General features: G+C 40.1%; 1 protein-coding gene across 3 annotated transcripts in view; it reads right to left on the reverse strand.

Moving 5' to 3' along the window:
- The window catches only part of LOC111156735 (male germ cell associated kinase), a 51,493-nt gene that overhangs the window by 12,549 nt on the left and 16,993 nt on the right, over positions 1–21,951 (reverse strand). For all 3 annotated transcript variants that reach the window (XM_022517788.1, XM_022517790.1, XM_022517787.1), the window contains exons 5-10: positions 19,679–19,811; positions 16,071–16,242; positions 15,011–15,178; positions 10,929–11,240; positions 6,046–6,218; positions 2,806–2,954 (exon numbers count right to left, since the gene is read on the reverse strand). In XM_022517788.1, the coding sequence (XP_022373496.1) occupies positions 2,806–2,954; positions 6,046–6,218; positions 10,929–11,240; positions 15,011–15,178; positions 16,071–16,242; positions 19,679–19,811 (1,107 nt within the window). The remainder of the gene's footprint in view (positions 1–2,805; positions 2,955–6,045; positions 6,219–10,928; positions 11,241–15,010; positions 15,179–16,070; positions 16,243–19,678; positions 19,812–21,951) is intronic.

Below are 21,951 nucleotides of genomic sequence, written 5' to 3' on the forward strand. Positions count from 1 at the left end.
AGACTGAAACTGCACGCCCAGGGTCATCAGGGACTTCTCCATTGTCAAATTTGATTGGGCATTTCTCTCCCTTCTTATAAGCGCTCAGCAGTAAACTTTTTCAGGTAAACGCTCCCTTCTTGGCCTTTGGAAACCACCTGTGCCTGGTCTCCCCATCATCTGCCTGGCTCTTTCCTATTTCTCAGCTCCTTCTCCTCTACCGCTACCATGGTTCCCATTCCCAATCTCTCTACAGGTGATCCTAGTCAATCCATGGACTTAATACTGTCTGGGAGTTGCTGCGGACTCCTACATCTGTTCTCCTTTGCCCAGGTCCCTCCTCTGCATTCCTGGTTCTTCCCTCCTTCCATCGGAGTGGCCTCTCCACACCAACATGTTTCACAAGCATCTCAAAAACAACAGCCCACGCACAGGACTATCTACCTCTTCCCCACCCAGTTTTATTCCTCCTCACTCCCCCATCTCAGAGCACGGCACCACCACCCAGCTCGGATTCAAGCTCCAAACTCCCTTTTTCCTTCTTTTCTACCAACATCCATCAGCAAGTCCACTTCCAAAATCTATCAAGAGGTCGTCGTCATCTTTCCCCTGGAGGACTGCGGTAGCTTCCAGCTGGCCTCCCTGCATGTAGCCTTGCCCTGTTGCAATCCGTCCTTTATGCAGAGTCTAACACACGTGTCGTGTGTCACTCACCTCCTGAGATTCCTTCAAAGGCCTTCATGGGACCTGGAACAAACCCCAAATTCCTTCCCCTGCCCTCAAGGTGCTGCGTCATCTGAGCCCTGCTGGCTCCCCCCGCCCCCACTGCTCTCCCCTCAGCCCTTTAAGCTCCAGATAGGCAGCTTGTTGATCTACTCAAGCTAGCGTCGTTCCCTCCACCTAAAACCCTTCTCTCAGCTCTCGGTTTGATGTCTCCTCCTCCTCCTTCTGGCATCAAGTCAGAGGTGAAGGGATCGGGGAGTGCCCCCCACGGCCACGCTCCAGGTCATCTCTCTGCTTCCACAACACTCATTACCACCTGTGAATTTGCCTTTTTTCTCTGTACTAGAACATAAGCTTCCAGAGAGCACGGACCTTGTGTGTCTTGTTTGCTATACAGATATCTCAGTGCCTAGATCATTAAGTTCCTGGCACATACTAAGTGCTGCATACATATTGCTGAGTGAATGAATAAAACAAAGGAATTGACAGCATCCATGAATGAATGTGTGTGCTCTCCATGGGTCTCACAATGTCTTGCCCTTCCATCCACACAGAGAGACCTGCTGCTCATCCACTAATGACCAGCTGGGCCACCCCCTCTTTAAAGGCTAAAACAAAACAGACATTGAAGCCACAGATCTCCAAATACCCAGGGTTACAGTTTTAGCTCCTTCCTGGATAACTTCATGCCAGTCTCTTCAATCTCTCTTGGATAGGACAGTATCTTCCTTCTTACTACTCAGCAGAGAAGTGCAGTCTGAACGCTGGCCTTGTCCTCCCTACCTTTATTTCAACTTCTTTGACATGTTTGTCTAAACCTACACAGCCATCGTGCCTCTGTTTTCTCTCCTGTCCATTTCTAAAGCCCTTCTGTAATTTCATTTTTTTCCTTTCAATTATTGACAGTAGGAGTGGATCTCTACTGGATTCCTAAAACTGAAATTTATATGGTTGCCTAAAAGATAAATGGAAAAATGTTACACCGCAATCTCTTGCTAACAATCCAGTTTCACCCTTGTCTTGTCTTCCTTATTCCTCCTTCCCAAATTCCTGGGAGATGAAACCATGGCTTGCTTCTGGAGACTTCCTCACATGAACTCAATGGCCTTTTTACTATTCAGAAAGCTGTAAATAGCCATGCCCAGAGATGAAAACTTTATCTCTCCCTCTTTTTGGACTAAAGATATACTATATAGATACACAGTCAATTAAAAATTGATTCTCTTTTAGACTTCATTAAATTTAAACTTTTCTTTTTAAAGTGGATTTTGAGGAGAGAAATGCTGTTTGCAGGCACAACATAAAGTCCCCACCATCTGTCTAGATCTTTCTCCCAAGCTCCAGGTTCATATATTCAGTCATCTTAGATAGATCAACTCAGATGTTTGCTAGGCATCCCAGCCTCAACTCCAGTTTCTCCACTTCCATACCTCCTGTCCTCTCCTGATTTTCCTTTTCTCAGCTAAAGTCACCACCATCCCCCCAGTCATTGCCACGTCAAAAACCCAGTAGCCAACATTAATTCCTGCTGTTTTCTACCATCATCCATGCTGGTCTGTCAGCAAGTCTTATCTTTCCATTATTGAAATACACTGAGCTTTTACCCATTTTTCGGTCTCCACGTTCGCCACTCCGGAGCAAGCCATTACCGTCTCTATCCAGACACATGCACTGGGCTCCTAACCAACCTCCTTGCCCCTCTTGAGTGCGTAGTATGCTCAACCCACCATGATCTTTCAAAACCATAATCCAGATCATTTAGGAAACAGTGTAAAATCCCACATTTTATGAAATGGTGTAACCGGGGTACAGAATTATTTTACCAAAATTTAGCACTTAAAGGCATAGCTTTGGTGGACGAGAGTGGTATTTTTTTGAAGCCTGTTCTCATCCTGATTTTTGACTAAGCATTTCTTGAGCAGACTTGACCGAGGCAGGAGACTGAGAAAAGTCCTTGGAGACAAGTACTGGCAAGGCAGAGCCAGCCAAGAGCACTGTGATTATACTTGTTATCTTACTGGTGCCCTTCCTACAAAGATTCCAAGACACTTGAGCCTGACCTGTCTTCTGGTTGGTGGCAAACATTTCATTTCCACTGCTTACCTGGAAGGTATCTTGATTGCCTCAAGTAGTACTGTTTAGCTGTTGAGGCCGTTGACAGTTCAGGATCAGATTTTAGGGGAAAAGCAGCAGGTAAGCTCTTGTTTTCCCCTGCGGAGTGGTGGGAGCCGGAGGGGATGGAGTCTGGAAGCCTTGAAAATCAACATAAGGCAGCATTACAATGTGAAAACATGTGAAGATGACAGCTACGTGTTCTCACCCACACCCTGCTCATCTTTTCAAGGGCAAGGTCACCTCACTTAAATGGTTTCCATCAGAGTCCTTTTGCTGACAGGGACACTAAATGACAACTTCTCCCCCAACAGATACTGGGCTGTCCACACAATCCTTCTTAATACTAAACATTATGCAACAGAAAGCTTTATAACTGAGCAGCACACTGCCTGTGTGTAATGTTTCTAGCTTTCCGGCCACTGCTACAGTTGTGGATTTATAACAGGGGAGGACGGCACGTTGAAAGGGAAGACGATCATAGCCCCCCTTACCTGTCTATGAAAGCAATGTCTGTCAGTAAGGTTGTCTGGGACTCCCTCGGACCGACACTGTCTTGGTTGGCCCTTTGATCTTCTGGCTGCCCCAACCTGCTCTGGGGTAGCCCTAGACACAAGGAGGACCCTTTCATTAAAAACAGCCTCACCCATTTCTGGGTCCTTTCCCTCTCCCTCAGCCCACCGTAGACCAACAACTGCTGAAATCCTACCCATTTTCAAAACTGCTCTTACCAAAAAGACTTTGCTCCTCCTCAAAGTGATCTGCCCATGAGCAGAACTCTGGAGCTCCTTAGAGCTCCTTTATAAGCAGAACCTAATACATGTTCTGTTCTTGTGTTATATATTTCCACTGTTATACATTTGATGGGATGAAGACAGACACATCCTGTTCCTACCTTTGCTTAATACCATCTAGGTGTTTAGTAACTGTCTATCGCGTATGCATACAAGTGTAAGTATAAATACCTTGTTTTTGTTTTGTTTGCTAAAAAAAATGACAGCCTAATAAATGAAAGTTTCACACTTTAGTATTTGATCCGTTGTATTCTTTTTGAGTAAGCCTATGCAGAGAATAGCAGAGTGCATTCAATTCACCAAGTATTGTACAGAAGAGAGGCAAACATCTAGATAAGTTTTGAATTAGGCCTCATCTGACTTTAGGCGACCTGTTTATCCAACCTGACTCTCAGTATTCTGTTCTACACTATTTTTACTGGAACATGAAGATTACAAATTAAAATTTAGGTAGGCACTTAATATGTGGAAGTATATTAATAATATACTGTGTATGTATATTGCATATGAACAACAGTACTATATATATTTCAAGAATAAATATATCTGTAAGGGGACATGTGGAAGCAGGGTGAATGGACATCTATTCAATACTTAAGTCAGTGCCTCTGGTGAGGAAAGGAATGGGAACATTAGCAGAGGACAGGCAAAAAAACAGAGGCTTGTATGCATTTGTGGTGAGAGTCTGTTGTGAGCAGAGAAATAAGATTAATTCAGTTTTGTGAACCTGAAGTCAAAATGAAAAGGGAGGGAAAGGGAAAACTAGGTATTCTATAAATATAATAATAATTATTCTTATATGTCTAAATTATATAAAGCCATTTGAAGATACTAAAAAATAAAAATGGGAGAAATACACGTTAAGAATTCATTGTCATACAGTTTTTCTAAAGACTTTCAAGAGAAAAGGAATAAATGTTATAAAAGACATTTACCAATTGTTCCCTTGCCAGAATTAAGTATATGGACTACAAACTTGATTTTAACTATAGATTTTGATTCAAATCTCTTCACCTTTATCTTTGACACATGATAAAATTCAGCTGGAATTGAGATTACGTAGGTTTAAAAAAGTTTTCAAGTCATCTACATAGTACATCAATGCAGATGCAAATAATTATTTAAGAAAAAAGCAACTATGTAGCTCTCTAACTTGACATCTTTAAGTTTTAATTATAAATTAAATCATTTTCTTATTTCTTAATAGTATATAGAAAACAGTGAATAATTCATAAGATGAAATAGGAAGATGAACTATAATTGGAGTATTTCATGGTGCGAGTTGATAAAGTTCTAAGCACCTTATTCCATAAAACACTGAATCTTCAAAAATTATGTACAATGTATATCTGTAGGTTCTGAAAAAAGTCAACAGTTTCACAGAACATTCTAGTACATTTAAAGGAATAAGCATCATTAGGCTCTAGTGCTTTAGTGGTTCTGAATCCCCATGCTTTCCAACACTGGCTAACATACTCGATTTCTAATGTGGGGTTTTCTTTCCCCTAAGAGAAATACGTATAGGAACAACAAAGCCTTCTGAGCTGAAGATGGCCGTCTTCTGACCTATCCCTTTGTCTAGCATCGCAAAGGTTGTTATGCATTCATGCCACTCCAGATTCAAAATGCTGAGAGGAGTGACCCTCTGGTATAAAGTGGGAGGGGGATTAAGCATGTTTGTTCTCAAGTTCGTGTACTTTACAGAAGAGTACCTATGGAACTTGAGCATCTGGAAACCTATTGACAAAGAATTATTCAAGCGTAAGTCCTCCTAACAGAACCTTCCATGTACTTCAGAGACATGTGTGTCCCAAAGTAAATGCCATATAGTTATTAGATAAAATTCCCTGCCTCCTGCCAATATTTTTCTCCCTCTTTTGTTCCAAAGAGAAAAAAAAAGACAATATTTTCCCAAGCTTTTGTTCATAAAATTTAACCCACCCTCACCTCAAAGTTGAAAAGTGCGCTAATGATGACAACTTAGAAAAGGGACTGCTGGAGATACGAAACTTACAGAAAAAGTTTAAGAAATGATCAGAAGAGTTTAGAATAGCAAACAAATTAGTGAATCTGAGCACCATCAGAGGAAACCGTTACTTTTATAGATTGTGCTTTGCTTTTCTTCAAATAGGCATACAGATTTCAAATGGGAATGATGGCGATCATAATTCAGTAGGGCACACTAACAACTTCACAAGAACTCTTCCCCTCCCCCTGCCCCGCCGGACACACACAACACTCAGCCATTAATACTGAGAATCATTACCGCGAGAAGTCAAGATTCTTACCTTCCCAGAGGTATACGTAGAGATCTGGGGTATGTGGAAGAAAACAATGGTAAGCTACTTATTGTCTTTTAACATCTTCAGTTATACGTAATGAGTAATATAAGTTGATGCATGATAAAAATATATTTTCCTGGAATGTGAAATCTTACCGAAATGGAGAATCTTTTTTCCTCTTTTCTTTGAATATGTTCATGCTTGGCTTCTTGGAATGGGAGGCTCCGAGATCGCAGTCCTCAAATTCTTCCCAGCTATCTCCAGACTTGAACACAGTCTGACCCCAACGCCTCCTAGCACTTTTATGACCCAGTGTGCCATTTGGCTTCTGTGGTGGAAAATCAGACATCATCATCTGTAGCATTTGCTGAGTTCCTTTTATGCATAAGCTATTCTAGTTGATACCAAAAGTACCTATTCTCAAGGAGGATTCCATAAAGTTAAGAGGATACATATATACAGGTTGAAAAGTATTAACAAAAACAGGTAGCACATGCTAAAAATATGATAGGAGTTCAGAGGGAGGAGAGATCTCTGGATTTGGGCTGGGGTGAGACTTGAATATTTAGGATCAGAATTGACTCCTCACTGATGTATAATTTGGAAAAGTGTCATGTGTGACTGTGTCTCTTTGGGCAAGTGACTTCTCAAAGCCTTGGTGGTTTCTTCCTCCTTAAATGGAGATATACAGTATTTCTCTAATTAGTGTTTCTGAATTTAATATAAAATATCTTGAAAGTCCTTAGGATATGGCCTAACATATAACAAGAGTTATACTAAGGTTAGGTGGTATGGTTGTTATTACTATTGTTGTTCCAGAGTTTGGAAGAGGAAATATACAGAGTATGACTTTCTAATAGAAAAGTGCCAGGGGCACCTGAGTGGCCCAGTCAGTGAACATTCAGCTCTTAATCTTAGCTCAGGCCTTGATCTCAGGGTTGTGAGTTTGAGCCCCATGTTGGGCTCCATATTGGGCCATGGAGCCTACTTAAAAAAAAAAAGAAGAAGAAGAAGAAAGAAAAAAGAGAAAAGTGCCAGAGTTTGTTCCAGGAAGAAAGTGTAGACCTAGCTTATCAAAGCAGATGGTTGGTGCTGGAAGTTGTGGAGGATGGGGTTGCAAAGACAGACTGATGACAGCGTTTGAAGGCCTTCAGTATGTCTAATGAGTTGCAGCTCTCCCGTGGGCGGTAAAGTACACTGGATGTCTTTGAACTAAAAAGTGGTGAGATAAAGGCAGCATTCTAGAAGGCCAAGCTCTTCAAATAGGAAGTCTTTACAGTTATACTGGCATGGTCATGAAAGAATACATTTGCTCTTAACAAGGAATAAAAGGACTGAACTTTGCATCTCCCTGAACAGAGGTCAGAGGAGAGTGTGGCACACACTGCCAGGTTACCCATTCAGTAGCCATTCTTCCCATCTTGCTTTCAATATACCTACTTAAAATACATGAAATCCCAGCCTCCTTCGCAGCTCTATGTAGCCATGTGACACAATCTAGCCAATGAGTTGTAGTTTAATTGTACAGGAGGGACTTCCAGGAGAGCTATTTTTGGACTCCCTTGGCATGCCAGTGGCTTTCACTCTTCCCCCTTCTAAAAGGCAGAAGCTATCCCAAAGGAGCAGCAGCCATCTTGTGGCCAGAGGAATGAAAGCAGCCTGCTAAGTATGGCAGAACAGGAAGACGGAAGCAGTCTGGTGGTTCCTTCTATAATCTGCACCAGCCCTGGTTTGGCCCACCATCTGACTTCTTGTTATGCAAGAAAAAACCCGTTATTGTTTGAGCCTCAGTGGTCCATTTTCCATCATAAGTCACAGAAGAATGTAATCCTAATGGATGCAGACAGGAAGGGCAGGGATGACTAAAAGTTTCAGCCTGCTCGTTTCAGGATGGTGGCTTTATTGATAAAAATAAGGAATGAGGAAGAAAACCTGCCCTGGACCACACAGTGGTTTTATTCAAATTTATCGGGGGCAGCTGGGGGGTACATAAATGGAAAAATCCAAAAGGCAATTGAAAATCAGGGAATTTGGAAGCATATACAGCTAAATTTTGGGCAAGAAGATGTTTAAAGAATGGATATGCTATTGCTTGGAGCCCATGGTGCCTTAGTGATGGCTGATGACAGAAATGGTGTTTGCTGACTTCTATTATACTATTGTTTTCTTTGCCAGGGAAAATTAACTCTAGACTAAGGAGAATGAAACAATCTAAGATCCCAGATAAGCAGAGCTAATCAAAGGTTATAGTTAGCGGAGCGTGAGCCTCTTATTTCTGTTGAGTTGTTCTTTGGGGCGCTGATGCTCTAGGCTGCTGAGCCATGTCAGTAATATCAAGATATCTGAGAAGACTGGAAAGGGGCAAATATAAATAATGTTTATAAAGTAGAAGGTGGATTTTTGCAAATTACACTTTAATATGTTTGGTATAGGATAATGGCAAAGACTCTAAACTCAGTTATTAAAGGTAAAGTTTTTGAGCACTGAGGGAAAAAATGTGGGTAGATCGTATAGGCCACCATTTTTTCTACAAAGCAAACAATGAATATATGTGGTCTCTGTGGCCTTCAACAGAGTAGCTGAACGAGTCTTTGATGCTGTCAGTGAAATGAAGTGACAAAAGGACAACAAAGGTGGGTCAGTACTGTTACAGACTCAATGTTTATTTTCCCCCAAAATTTATATGTTGAAATTTGTACACCCCCGCAAAATTTATACCCCAAATCTAATGTGATGGTATTTGGACAAGTGGCCTTTGGGAGGTAACTAGAGATGAGATGAGGTCATGAGGATGAGACCCTCATGATGGGATTAGGGCCCTCCTGAAAGAGATTGCAGAGAGCTTGCTTTCTCTCTCTGCCTTCCCTCTCTGCCACGTAAGGACGAGGCGAGAAGGCATTTTATACAAACCAGGAAGAAGGCCCTCACTGGGAATCAAATTGGCTAACACTCTGATCTTGGACTTCCCAGCATCTAGAAAATAAATTTCCAGCTTAAAGCCTCCCAGTCTATGGTATTTTGTTATAGCAGCCCAAGCACACAAAGTACATTATTCAGTAGTCTGACCAAGAGTACTCTCAGTGGGTCAGTGTCACTGTACAAGAAGGTCCTAGTGGCCTGTCCAAGGGCTCACTGCCATTCTGTTCATCTTGAAGATATAGGAGGAAAAAAAGCAAATGAACAACTAAACCAGTGCATAGTTAGTGACATGCTAGGCAGAATGGTTGAACTGACAAGACAAAATAATTTAGAAATTGGAAGGGTAAAAGTAAGGTCTTGCAATTTTTTGAATCCTAGAGATCACACTTTGTAATTTGCAAAAATTCCACACACAAGAAAGAAGTAAAGAATATGTGATTTAGCAAAAGCACTTGTAGAAAATAGACTTGGGAATTTTAGTTGACAGAATGTTCAATCCCTTCTCTGGAACCTATTAGCTATCTAAAAATTGAGCACTAGGTTACTGGGTCAATAACTTAGTGAATGCATACAAGGCCTTAGCATAGTACATGGCACTTAGCAGATATTCAATAAATATTCATTTCTTTTCTTTTCCTCTCAGTATGAGTCAACATTTGATGTGCCTCCCAAGAGAAAAAACCAAAAAAACAAAAATGTAATCTTTGGTGACATGAATGCACATATGGTTCTGGAATGTTGGAAGTGACTCACCCATGATTTATACTCCCTGTGGTTTGCCCCTACTGTGGCAGCCTCTTTCTAAATGGGAAGCAGGATGGAGAGGGGACTCAAAATCTCCTTCCTACACAGGAACCAAGGATTACTCAGTCATTGGTGAATGATGTCATGTGTGGAGTGTGAGGGAACTGGGGATGTTTCTTCTAAAGAAGAGGACAGGTAATATAAGGGCTATTTTTAGAGACCTGAATGGCTGCCTTTCGGGAAGAGTGATAAACTTTTATTAAAAGCTACAGAAGGGACATTGGGTGGCTCAGTCAGTTAAGCGTCTGCCTTTGGCTCAGGTCATGATCTCAGGGTCCTGGGATCGAGCCCCACATCGGGCTCCCTGGAGAGTGGGGTGTCTACTTCTCCCTCTGGCTCTCCCTCATGCTTGCATGTGCTCTCTCTCTCAAATAAATCTTAAAAAACAAAAAAAAAAAAAAGAAAGCTACAGAAAACCAGATGTTAGCTCAGTCTAAGAAAGAACTTCTGAATTGTCAGAAATGTCTCAAAGAGGGGGTGCCTGGGTGGTGCAGTTGCTTAAGCATCCAGCTCTTGGTGTCGGCTCAGGTAGCGATCTCAAGGTTGTGAGACTGAGCCCTGTGTTGGGCTCCACACTCAGTGCGGAGTCTGCTTGAGAATCTCTCTCCCTCTGCCCCTCCAGCTCATGTGCTCTCTCTCTCTCTAAAATAACTCAATCATATTAAAAAATAAAGAAAAGAAATGCCCCTAGATGATGCAGACTCCTAGATGTAGTATGGACAATTAACTCATCTGTTCAACGGGTAAACTCAGAAGCCAACCACGTGCCAGGCACCATTCTGGGTTCAGGGCCTGTATTGATAAACAGATGAACATTCCTGAGCTCTTGGAGCCTACATTCTATAGGAAGAGCCAGATAATAAACAGGACACACAAGAACGAGGCAATTAATAGTACAGTAGAATAGGATTAGTGCTACAGGGAGCAGGGCCTGCTTATATAAGGATAAGGAATTAGACAGTATTCGTTGAGATCTCTCAGTCCTTAAAGTGCCCACGATGCAAATGCATTTGGGAGTATATATCTTGAGGATACAACTCATGTGGCCCCCGACGGAGCTCCCCGAACCGAACAAAAGAAGTAGGAAGAGAAAGTCTTAGACAATGCCTGATACTTAAAAAACTCATTCTGTTCATGTTCATTAGTATTTAAAAACAGTATAAAATTACTATTCAAATCCTTAAGATTTAGGATCATCTCTCTTGAGTCCCAGATTCTATTAAATTCTTTGAGTTCTTATGCATCTGAGTAACTGTTAAAGAAAGTCTGTAGCCTAGAAACTATTGCATCCAAAGTGTCGTTATGGGCTACTTACGGTCGGCATGGTTCGGACAATACTTGGAAACAGTGTTTGCGGCTGTTTCTGCTGTCCCGGCTGCTTTGGCGCTGGCTGGACACTCGTGTTCTGGGGCGGCTGGATGGACTCCAGTGGCTGGTGGCTGTTCTTCGGTTGGGGCTGTCTGACCGTCTGCTCATTTGTGTCTGGCAGGGGCTTCAATTCTAGATCCCCTAAAGATGGCTTTGATTCTAGTGGTTGCACCTGCTTATTTAAAGATTGTTTCGATTCCAGATGATGTGAGGAAGGGCCCAGTACTTGACCAACTTGAAAATACGAGTGTTTCAATGCCTACAAAAGCATGGAAATAAGAAATGGAAAACAGTTGCACCTAAATTTACCGCACATAAACGACTGACTGACAGCAGGCTTGGCATACAGCACTAGCCTAGACCAGCTTCAAAGACTTAGAAAGCATCCAGTTTTCCCTTTCTGCTACCTTCAAAAAGGTAACCAGGAAATAATGATTTAGGACACAAATTTCACTGAAAAAATAAGGTACAACATAGTAGGAAGAATGTAAAACTCATGGGTAATGTCCAGGCAAAGCAACTGTTGTATTTGTATGAAAATAAAATCCAGCTTATAAACACGGGCTAAATTTGATGTGATTAATTCAAACTAAAATGCTAGATACTAAGCATGGTTTTAGAGTCCCTCCAAAGCCATTCGGGAATGAGTTAAGAAAATCTTCTAAGGAGTTCATGTTAAATGATTAACTAGAATATAATATAAAATTCAGGGCCACTCTTTGCCTAAGGATAGCTACATGCCTACCAGCAGTAAGAAAAATTTTAGAAAAGGAGATTACACATGGATATGTGTTAGAGCTTATTATAATAACGTATCAGCAAAGAGAAGATATTTCTGGGAAGAAAATATAAAACTAATAAAAAACGATCACTCTTCGGGTTTTAACCAGATCAGCCAACCAGCTGCTGCTGCCGCATGGAGGTGGTGGGCTGGAGGGGAGGGCCCCTGACCACTGTCTGGCCGCACAGTCCACAGGAGTGGTTCTCCCGTGGGTGGGAGGTACGACTGGCATCTAGACATGCTACTAAGGGTGCTGCTGAACATCTTACAATATCAGGATGGTCTTCACAACAAAGAAGGATCTAATCCAAATGTCACAATGGCCAAAGTTGATGAAAATTGGTCTAGGGAATTTCTGAAGCCTTTCGTGCAGCTCAGCTGTGGACACTGATCCCTCTACCCAGTCATCATACGCCTGGATTAAAGGAGGAAAGTTCCCAGTTCTGCAGTTTATGTTTGTATGCATGGGGGGAGGGTAAGGAGGGCACCTTAAGGTAGCCAAGTCCTATTACCCTGCACGTGCTGCGCGAAGCCGGTTCCCACTGATGTGTGAGCACAGCTCTGACCCACAGTTAATTGCAAGGGAAGTTTTTGAGGGGACAGAAGTAGCCTTGTACATGGCTCCTGTATTCTGTAAGTTCATGTCTCCTAACTCAGTCTTCCTGTTTCCACTAAAAAGCAGGGCTATCTATGAAATAGTGGGCAAGAAAGAGGTTAAGGGCGGGAGGTATATTTCAGCAGATGTAGAAAGAGCCTTTATTCTGAGATGTCCCCTACCACAACCGATGTATGTGTTAATTACACCGATGTTCCTAAGTGGAACTCTACAAATATAGGCAATTTAAATACATCAGTACCTGGCGCACAGAAAGCACTCAATTTCCTAATTAAGTCCTATTAATTAGTATGTCAAAACTCCTAAATTAAAAATGTACTATTTTGGAGCTAGAAACTTTAAAAGTGTGATTTGCAATTTCAAGGCTTCATCTGTAACAACTTTTCGTCTTTAAGATATCAGCTACCATCTTTCAAGAAGAGGTGAGTCTTTAAGAAGGAACTTGTTTTTTCCTGTTTATTTGGGGAATATTTGATCATTGCATCAAGAAGAAATTAAAATAGTCTGCAATGCCAACACCAGGGAAAAAGTATTGCTCACATTTTGATGTTTTGCTTTTTTTGTACTTCTTTCTAGTCATGTAATATATATATATATATTTAATAAAATCATGTTGTATGTATAATAGTCTAGCCTACATTTAAACTTAGCATTTGGGCTTGAGAAGTCTCCAAAATGGTTATTTTATTTTAAAAATTCCATTTTTAATGGGAGCAAAGTAGTCTATGTTAAGGATATATATATACCTCCAATGCACAGTTTTTAATTAGCTTTGAATATCTGTGGGCATAAATCATTATCCAACTTTCTGATTGTTTTCAATATTCTTGATATACTACATTGCAAAATTTTTTCCATTACTTAGAGAAATAGCCTTTTAGCTGTTTTTTGTTGGTTTGTTGTTGTTTTTGCATTTTACCATAAGGAACAATGGCTGCACATTTTAAAAAAAATAGATTTTGGTAATTTTTATTTCTTTTTCTGATTTTTAAAAAATGTCTCATGCCCACTTCTTTTTTAGGTAAGAGTTAAAGACTTTTATTATACTTTTATTATAAAAGTTAACAAATATTTAGAAACATTAGAAAATACACTGTCTCATTTGTTGAAAAGAATTCTTGCTGCTTGTCTTCCAATCTCGGGATTTTTATAAGAGAAAAAAATTTAATTTTTATGTGAGCAAATCTGAGTTTTTCCTACAGAGAACAAACCAATGGTTACGAGAGGGGAGGTGGGTGGGCGTATGGAGGAAATGGGCGATGGGGCCTGAGGAGTACACTCACCATGATGAAAAAAAAATCTGAGTTTTCCCTTTGTGGTTTCTTCTGTTACTTTTATACTCATCTATTTCTTATCTTGAGATTAAATACTCACATATACTTTCTTTAGTTCTTAATAGTTTAGTTCATCCTTCTTATTATTTAAACCTTCTGGGATTTACGAAAAGTCTGGTAAGAAATAACCTAAATTTACTTTTTTCCTGAGAATTAACTAACTGTGCCAGTGACAGTCCCCCTCCCCCCAATTTGTGATGCCATGTTTACCTACTCCTGACTTAACAGCTTCTGCAAGTTGGGCTCTCTGTCGATTCTTTTTTTTTTTTTTTAAAGATTTTATTTATTTATTTGACAGAGATCACAAGCAGGCAGAGAGGCAGGCAGAGAGAGAGGAGGAAGCAGGCTCCCCTAGAGAGCAGAGAGCCCGATGTGGGGCTCGATCCCAGGACTCTGAGATCATGACCTGAGCCGAAGGCAGCGGCTTAACCCACTGAGCCACCCAGGCGCCCCTCTCTGTCGATTCTTATGCGAGTCCCTTCACTGTTGTAATCCTCTCACTTTACAGATTATTTTAATATCTGATCCGGCAAGCTGTTTGGCCCCTACCACTGTCCTCCATTTACTTATTCTTGTTCAAACCTATCTTAACTATTCTTTCCTATTTGTTCTTCCACTTCACCTTCAGAAAACATTTCTCAAGTTAAATTTTTAAAAAGCCTCATAAATTTTTGGTACTTTTAATGCTGAATTTACATTTAAATAACAAGAATACCAGGAAGCTCATTAGGACTTTTTCAAACTAAGCAAAGACAACCATGGCATTCTGTAGATGTTCGAGGGCTGGTCACAAAGGCGCTGAGGGAGGGCGCCACCTGCTGGCCCCTTGTGGGAGCTGGAGCGTGACCAGTACTCCAGTCCTATGGAGGCTTGATACCATTGCGTAGCGTGAACAGGAACCCACCTCTAAACCATGGGACAACACAGAAAGTCTCCTACGTTGCACAGTTGAAGAGATTCCCTGTTACTCCAAGTGACAAGTTTCCTCCTAATTAGCTGTCATATGCCTGAATTTTTATCATTAAAGAAATTAATTCCTTTCAGCCTCAACCTCATTTGAACCACAAGACACAGAAAATCATGGGAGTGGCTGTTTTCTCAGTTCTCCCAGGGATGTTTATAGGCCTAGAAATGAATTCATGACCTATTGGATGCCTCAGGTTTTCAAGCTTATTTACAGGTTGGTAAAACCCTGGCTGAGAACAGGCTTGCTTTGTAAACGAAAATATCCCTGGTATTGTAAAATCTCAAAAACAAAGCAAAGAAAAAAACCACTGTACCAGAGGTATTCCTCTTACCTGACTTGCTGTTGGTCGCTTCTTCGGATCCCAATTCAACATTTCAGTCATAAGCTGAATCGCTTCATTACTGGCATTGGGAATAAGAGTTTTTAAGTTTATAGGAACACACTGGGGAAAACGGAAGTTCATAGAGGACGCAAGCTGGTACCCTTCTGGCCAGTCACTCTGTTTAAGGCATATATAAGTGGGTGGGACAGGAGAGCAAAAAGGAAATGGTTTTTAGTGATCAATTTAAAAACACAGGTATAATAGAACAATCACTGGTGATTTAGTGTTGATTTATAGAAACAGAATGAAATAGCAGACCTACAACTCAGTGCTATATATAGTATAGACAGAATATTAAACTCTTGTCCGTTTTTTAGATCTTAATGATGATACCCAGCCGACTTAGAATAAATAAGTCACAAGTGGTGTGTGCAAACCGCTGATCATTCCAAAGACCCTCGTTATGTTAGACATTGCATCCACTGTTAAAAACTGCACATAGTTAGGAAATAACAAATTACACGAAGCTTTAATAACTATGTTTACGTGTCTAATTTTAACTACAAGGCACATACTAACATAATTAGGCTGTAATTATACGTACTTATTAAGTACATATCAGAAAGTAAGGTCTGGCTGAATGCGGTAGTTAATTGAGAAGTACTCAGGTCGAGGAATCAAATACCCAAGGCAGAGGTATGTAAATGAAACAGGAAAGGTTAAGAGGAAATGGCCCAGGAACCTGGGATTCTAGAATTGATGCCAATGCATATTCGCAGAGTAAATGGGAAAGAGTCTAAGCGAGGATGGCCACGAGGTCATCAACTGCTCATGAACCCGGTAAATCTACAGAATTCTAAATAGAGAGAATGTTCCGTTAAGTTCTTAAAGGTAAGAACCCTTTTTTCTTCAGTCTTGAAGGATTCTGGCTTCCCATCCCACCCAATTAAAAAAAAAGGATAAGAAAAATAACCATTAAAGCATAAGCCTATTTGAAAATGAAAATATCAGATAGCTAAGTAAAAATCATAATCAAAAGTTATAACAACTTAAGGACAGGAGTACTCACTTTTTTGGGAGTCCCTAAAACTTGGCAAATCTTAAAGATTTCATCGACCTCACTTGTCCCTGGGAAAAGTGGTCTTAATGTATATAGTTCAGCCATTATACTCCCAACAGCCCATATATCAATGGGAGAGCTGTACACTGAAGATCTTAATAAAACTTCAGGGGCACGATACCTATGGAAATAGAAAACAAAACAAAACGGGCCATTTTGGTTGGAGTTGGAAAGATGGAGAAATGATGGGGTTTGGTTATACATTTCAATCAAGGAACCGGTATTAAGTGCCTTCTATGTATTTGGCATTTGCATAGCATGTTGGGGCTCAGTTGGACATAACACATTTTCCCTGACTACAAATAGTTGGTGGAGTTGGAGACAAACATAAATGAAATGTCCAAGTGGCCTAAGTTAGGAACTCAAATGAATAAATATGGAAATAAGTACTGTAAGACAGGGTTGGGGAGGAACTCTGAACAGAAGCAGAGGTATTCTGAATGAGAACTGTAGTACAATTTTAAAAAATATATCCATGATGTATTTATATGAAGGATAGAAAACAAAAGATGAACAAAGACTATCTTTTAAGTACTGGGGTTTTCCTCTTCTTTTTACTTATCAGATTGAAAGTGCTAATTTCTTCAGTGGACTCAGTTCCCCCATGTGACAATATCTTTAATGGTGGAAAAGTAGTCTCAATTATAACTTTTTTTTTTCACATTGAAATGTGTAGATTTAGCAGCCCAAATATTTCACAGTATTGTCTTTTTGCTTCTGTTCCGAGTACCTTTCTTTGACAGGTTTATTGAGCTAAAATTTGAATAACACACAACTCATCCATTTAGAAGCGTATGACTCAGGGGCTTTAAATATATTCATATTTAAATAAATATGAATAAATAAAACAATATAAAATAAATAAATAATATAATATAATAAATATTAATAAATAAATAAATAATAAATAAATATTTAAATAAATGAGTGTGTAATCCATTATCACAATCAATTTTGAACATTTTCATTGGCCCCAAAGAAACTTCACACCTCTCCAATATCCCTGTATCCCCAGCACTAGTCTACTTTCTGTCTCTAGAGATTTGCCATTGTGTGTACTTCATACCAGTGGAACCATATTCTATCCAATCGTTGTGGACTGGCTTCTTTCACTCAACATGTTGTTGTTGTTGTTTTTTAAGATTTTATTTATTTATTTGACAGAGAGAGCATGCACAAATAGGCAGAGGGGCAGGCAGAGGGAGAGGGAGAAGCAGGTTCTCCACTGGGCAGGGAGCCCAATGTGGGGCTCGATCCCAGGACTCTGGGGTCATGACCTGAGCCGAAGGCAGTCGTTTAACCAACTGAGCCATCCAGGCGCCCCACTTAACGTTTTTTCTAGGTGCATCCAAGTTGTACTGTAGCACCTATCAGTACTTCATTCTTTTTACCACCAAATAATATTCCATTATATGGCTATCGCACACTTTAGTTATCCATTCATCAGTGGATGGGCACTTGGGTTGTTTCCAATTTTTGGCTATTATAAGGAATGCTGTTGTGAATATTCATATATAAGTTTTTGTGTGGGTGTGTGTTTTCCTTTCTCTGAGGTGCAGAGGTATGGAATTTCAGATCCCATGGGAACTATATGCTAAACCACCGAGGAACTATGGACTCTCCTGTGCATTTTACATTCACCCCAGCAGCGTATGATGGATCCAGTTTCTCTGTGTCCTTGCCAATACTTGTTACTATATTTTGATATTTTTATGAGATAAAATAGTTTTGAAAGTCTTGCCAAGTTTAGATGTTGAAAAAAAGTCTTTTCAATTACATTCCATTTCAGTATAGTGGTTAAATTTACCCAGTTGAAAATAGATACTCAACCAAAAACGGAACTGTGCTTCTTCCCCCCCGGAAGCTCCCCAGTATTCCCCATCTCAATTAGTGCTGACACCATCCTTCCAGCTGCTCAGTAAACAAAGCAAAACAAAACAAAAACCCCCTTAGAATCATCGACTCCTTTATCTTATACCGCACATCTATTCATCAGGAAATCATAGCTGCCCTACTTTAAAAATAGCACCTCCATGGCCACCAGATCCAAGTCACTGTCATTCCTTGCCAGTGTAACAGTCTCCTACTTGGTCTCCCTGCTTCTTCCCTTGCTCTTCTAAAATCTGTTTTTAACCTAGCAGTGAGAGTGATACTTTTAAGACCTGGCAGACCCCATCACACCTCTTCTCAGCATTCTCCAGGGGCTCCCCAGTTCACTAAGATTAACAAGCCATCACAGTCCTTACGATGACCTATAAGGACCTGAGATCTTGCCACATTCCCTTCTGCAGAATTCACACATGGCTTTCCTGTCTCAAGGCCTCTACACTCAGCATTTTCTCTGCCTGAAAGCTCCGTGCCTTGGCATCTCCTTCTCAGAGAGACCCTCTGTTTAAAATAGCAGCATGCCCTTTCCCTCCCCTAGCCCTCCTACTCCCTGTCCGTTTCCATATTTTATTCTTCTCCATAATAATGTATCATCATCTGATATACAGATATTCTTGTTTTTATTGGAATGTAATACACATGCAGAAAAATGCATGTATCGTAAGAGGACAACTTGCTGAATTGTCACAAATAGAATATACCCATTGACCCAGCACCAAGATCGAGAAACTGGGTGTTATCAGCATTCCAGGAGGCCCCTCTCCTGCACTTTGACAGTCACTAGTCAAGTAACTGCTACCCTGACTTCTAACAGCAGAGATTAGTTTTCTGTTTTTGTACTTTGTAGAAATGGAATCATACCATATATACTTTTTTTTTTTTTGTCTGTTTGGCCTCTTACTCTCAGCCTTATATCTTTGAGACTCGGTCATATTGTTGCATGTAGTGACTTTGGTTCTCTTTGCTGTAAGGCATCCCACTGGATGAATATATTATGCTGCATGTGATGGACATTTGGGTAGTTTGGAGTTTGAGACATGAGCATATGTCTTTTGATGAACATGTGAATGTCTTTCTGTAACTCATGATATTTTTAGCTTATTTGGGATTTTTTTGGTTTTATTTTGTTTTAATATTTTATTTATTTATTTGACAGACAGAGAGAGAGAGAGAGAGAGCACAACCAGGGGAGCAGCAGGCAAAGGGAGAGGGAGAAGTAGGCTCCCCACTGAGCAGGGAGCCCGATGTAGGGGTCGGTCCCAGGACCCTGGGATCATGACCTGAGCCAAAGGCAGACGCTTAATGACTGAGCCACCCAGGCACCCTAACTTGCTTATTTATATATGGGATGTCATGTAAGCAGCATGAGATCGACGGTTTTTCTGTTTCGTTCACTTCTGTGTTCCGCATGCCTGAAATAGTGCCTAGCACATAGTAGCTGTTCCACAAGTGTTTGTTGAATGAATGAATGAATGAATGAATGAAATCTCTTTTCCTTCAGAATAGTTGGGACCCAGTCCTTCTCTCTCCACAGAATGCAAAATTCAGTTCAATATTTTGTTTTAAATACTCAAAATGGAACCTCCAGAAAGCTATGTTAATGACACACTGTAGTAAAGCTTCAACATAGACTTACTTCTGCCTCTACAGAGTTGCATAAAGGTACTCACCATCTGGTAGATACATAATCAGTATATGGTGGCTGTGATCTTAATTCTCTTGCAAGTCCAAAATCAGCAATTTTCACAAGTTCTGGACCCATACAAAGCAAGTTTTCTGGTTTCATATCCCTATGAAAAAAACCTTGGTAACGTAGAGAGGAAAAACAGTAATTGAGCATTATGTCTAAACATAATTGACTTCTCAACAAAATATAACTGAGCCTCTCTGTTGTAATTAGGGATGTGAACTTGGGGAGAAAAATCCATATTTATTATCTAAAAACTGATGGAGGTGGGGACCCTGCTTTCAAAATTTCATAAGGAAGTTCACACTGTATATGAGGCCATTTAAAATACCCACTTAACACATATTTCTGTTTGTGAATCCAGTAAGTTCAAGCACTTGGGCTAGATACTGCCACATTCCAATTATCTCCAGTAATTTGCACAACTTGAAGAAGGTATTATGGTCACTATTGTGTAGTAAATGAGGAGGGAGAAGCCCAAAGAGAAGGAACCTAATTAAAGCCCAAGCAAAGCTACATAATCAGGCTTATGTCACTTATTTGAAAAGTCCATTAAACAAAAATAGAACTCCACACATTTTATCCAGTTCCTTCATTTACAATTACTTTATATAATAGCTCAGTTCTCCCCTGGCAGCTGCCTTATTGAAAAATCCAATTATTTACCAATTCAGTATGTAAAATAAGTGGTTACTGAAGCTGAGAGGCAGGGCAATGAAACTGAGGCAGAAAAGGCAGCAAGAAGAACATGAAAGCCCTCTTGTACATTTCTTTTTTTTTTTTTAAGATTTTATTTATGTATTTGACAGAGATCACAAGTAGGCAGAGAGGCAAGCAGAGAGAGAGGGGGGAAGCAGGCTCCCTGCTGAGCAGAGAGCCTGATGTGGGGCTCGATCCCAGGACCCTGAGATCATGACCTGAGCCAAAGGCAGATGCTTAACCCACTGAGCCACCCAGATGCCCCTCTTCATACATTTCTAAGGGGGATCTAAAGCTTGCTGGCTGTAGACAGATGGCCTGTCTTCCAATGACCTTGCAAGGTGAGAGAATCCAGAAGGGTCCTGGTCATCAGTTGTAGTCATCATCATGAGGGGGTTTTCATGTAGCTGTAGCCTAAAGTTTTTAAGTCAAATTTTAAGCCCAAGCTTTTTGATTCCTGCTAAGCCTGTGTGGGCTCTATGTATGTGACATCTACAACAGTTTTGTACTCAATTTATCTGGGACTTCTTACTCAAACTAGTTGTTGAGATCCATGTCACGAACTTTCAAGGGAAATACACTGCACTTTCGTAACATGAAGACCAGAACAGGAGCACACATGGTGGTGAGTAAAGCAACATAAAATCATACAGAATGACACCAATTGTGTATCTGTACAGTTGACTTTCCCCCATTCTCACAAATATATCAGTAACTTGGTCCTTATTCTAACTAAAATAATAGTCTTGTTTTTAGTTAGCTACTATTTTAAAAATATTTACTCAAAGTATTACATCTGAAATCTTCTCCACTACAGCAAGAATAATGTAGCATTATTACAATGTCTATTGTTCTTGGGATCTGGTGTCCCCAATCACTGCGTCATCGGTTGTATAACCAACCACACGTTATGCATATTATTTACTTGTAGCAGCAGTTTTTAACCCCCAAACTAACTTCTTCCTTCAACCACTTTCACTCTGAAATTGCTGGTAGTTCATATATATATCCAAGGAATGGAAACCAGTTTTATTACTAACCTGAAAAATATCAATTATCACAAGGCTGTTTCCAAAATCAAATAATTCATAATGCTTTTGATTTTTCCACACCACACTTGTTTCTATTGGCATAAATTAACTCAGGCAAATATCATGAGTTACCATGCTGGCCAGTGTTTGAAAATAGGCTGAATATCAAAAATTCATTATGAACAATTAAAATAGAATATGTCTTTGTTTCCATGTAATTAATAAATGACTTTAATCAATGGATTGTAGTATATCATCATAGGCTTTAGACTTTTTATTTTTAACACCTTCCTTCTTTTTCTTTTTTAAAACTTAAATTCAGTTAGCCAACATATAGTAGTACATCATTAGTTTCAGATGTAGAATTCCATAATTCATCGGTTGCTTATAACATCCAGTGCTCTTTACATCTCGTGCCCTTCTTAATTAGGGTTTAGACTTTTAAAGGACAAAAAAAGTGGGGTTCAGGAATATTCTGACAACGCTTATATGGAACAAATGGTAAATAGAGTTTTTAGAAAATAAA

Source organism: Enhydra lutris, unplaced genomic scaffold, assembly GCF_002288905.1.
Source record: "Enhydra lutris kenyoni isolate GAN:26980312 unplaced genomic scaffold, ASM228890v2 scaffoldscaffold48, whole genome shotgun sequence".
NCBI lineage: Eukaryota > Metazoa > Chordata > Mammalia > Carnivora > Mustelidae > Enhydra > Enhydra lutris.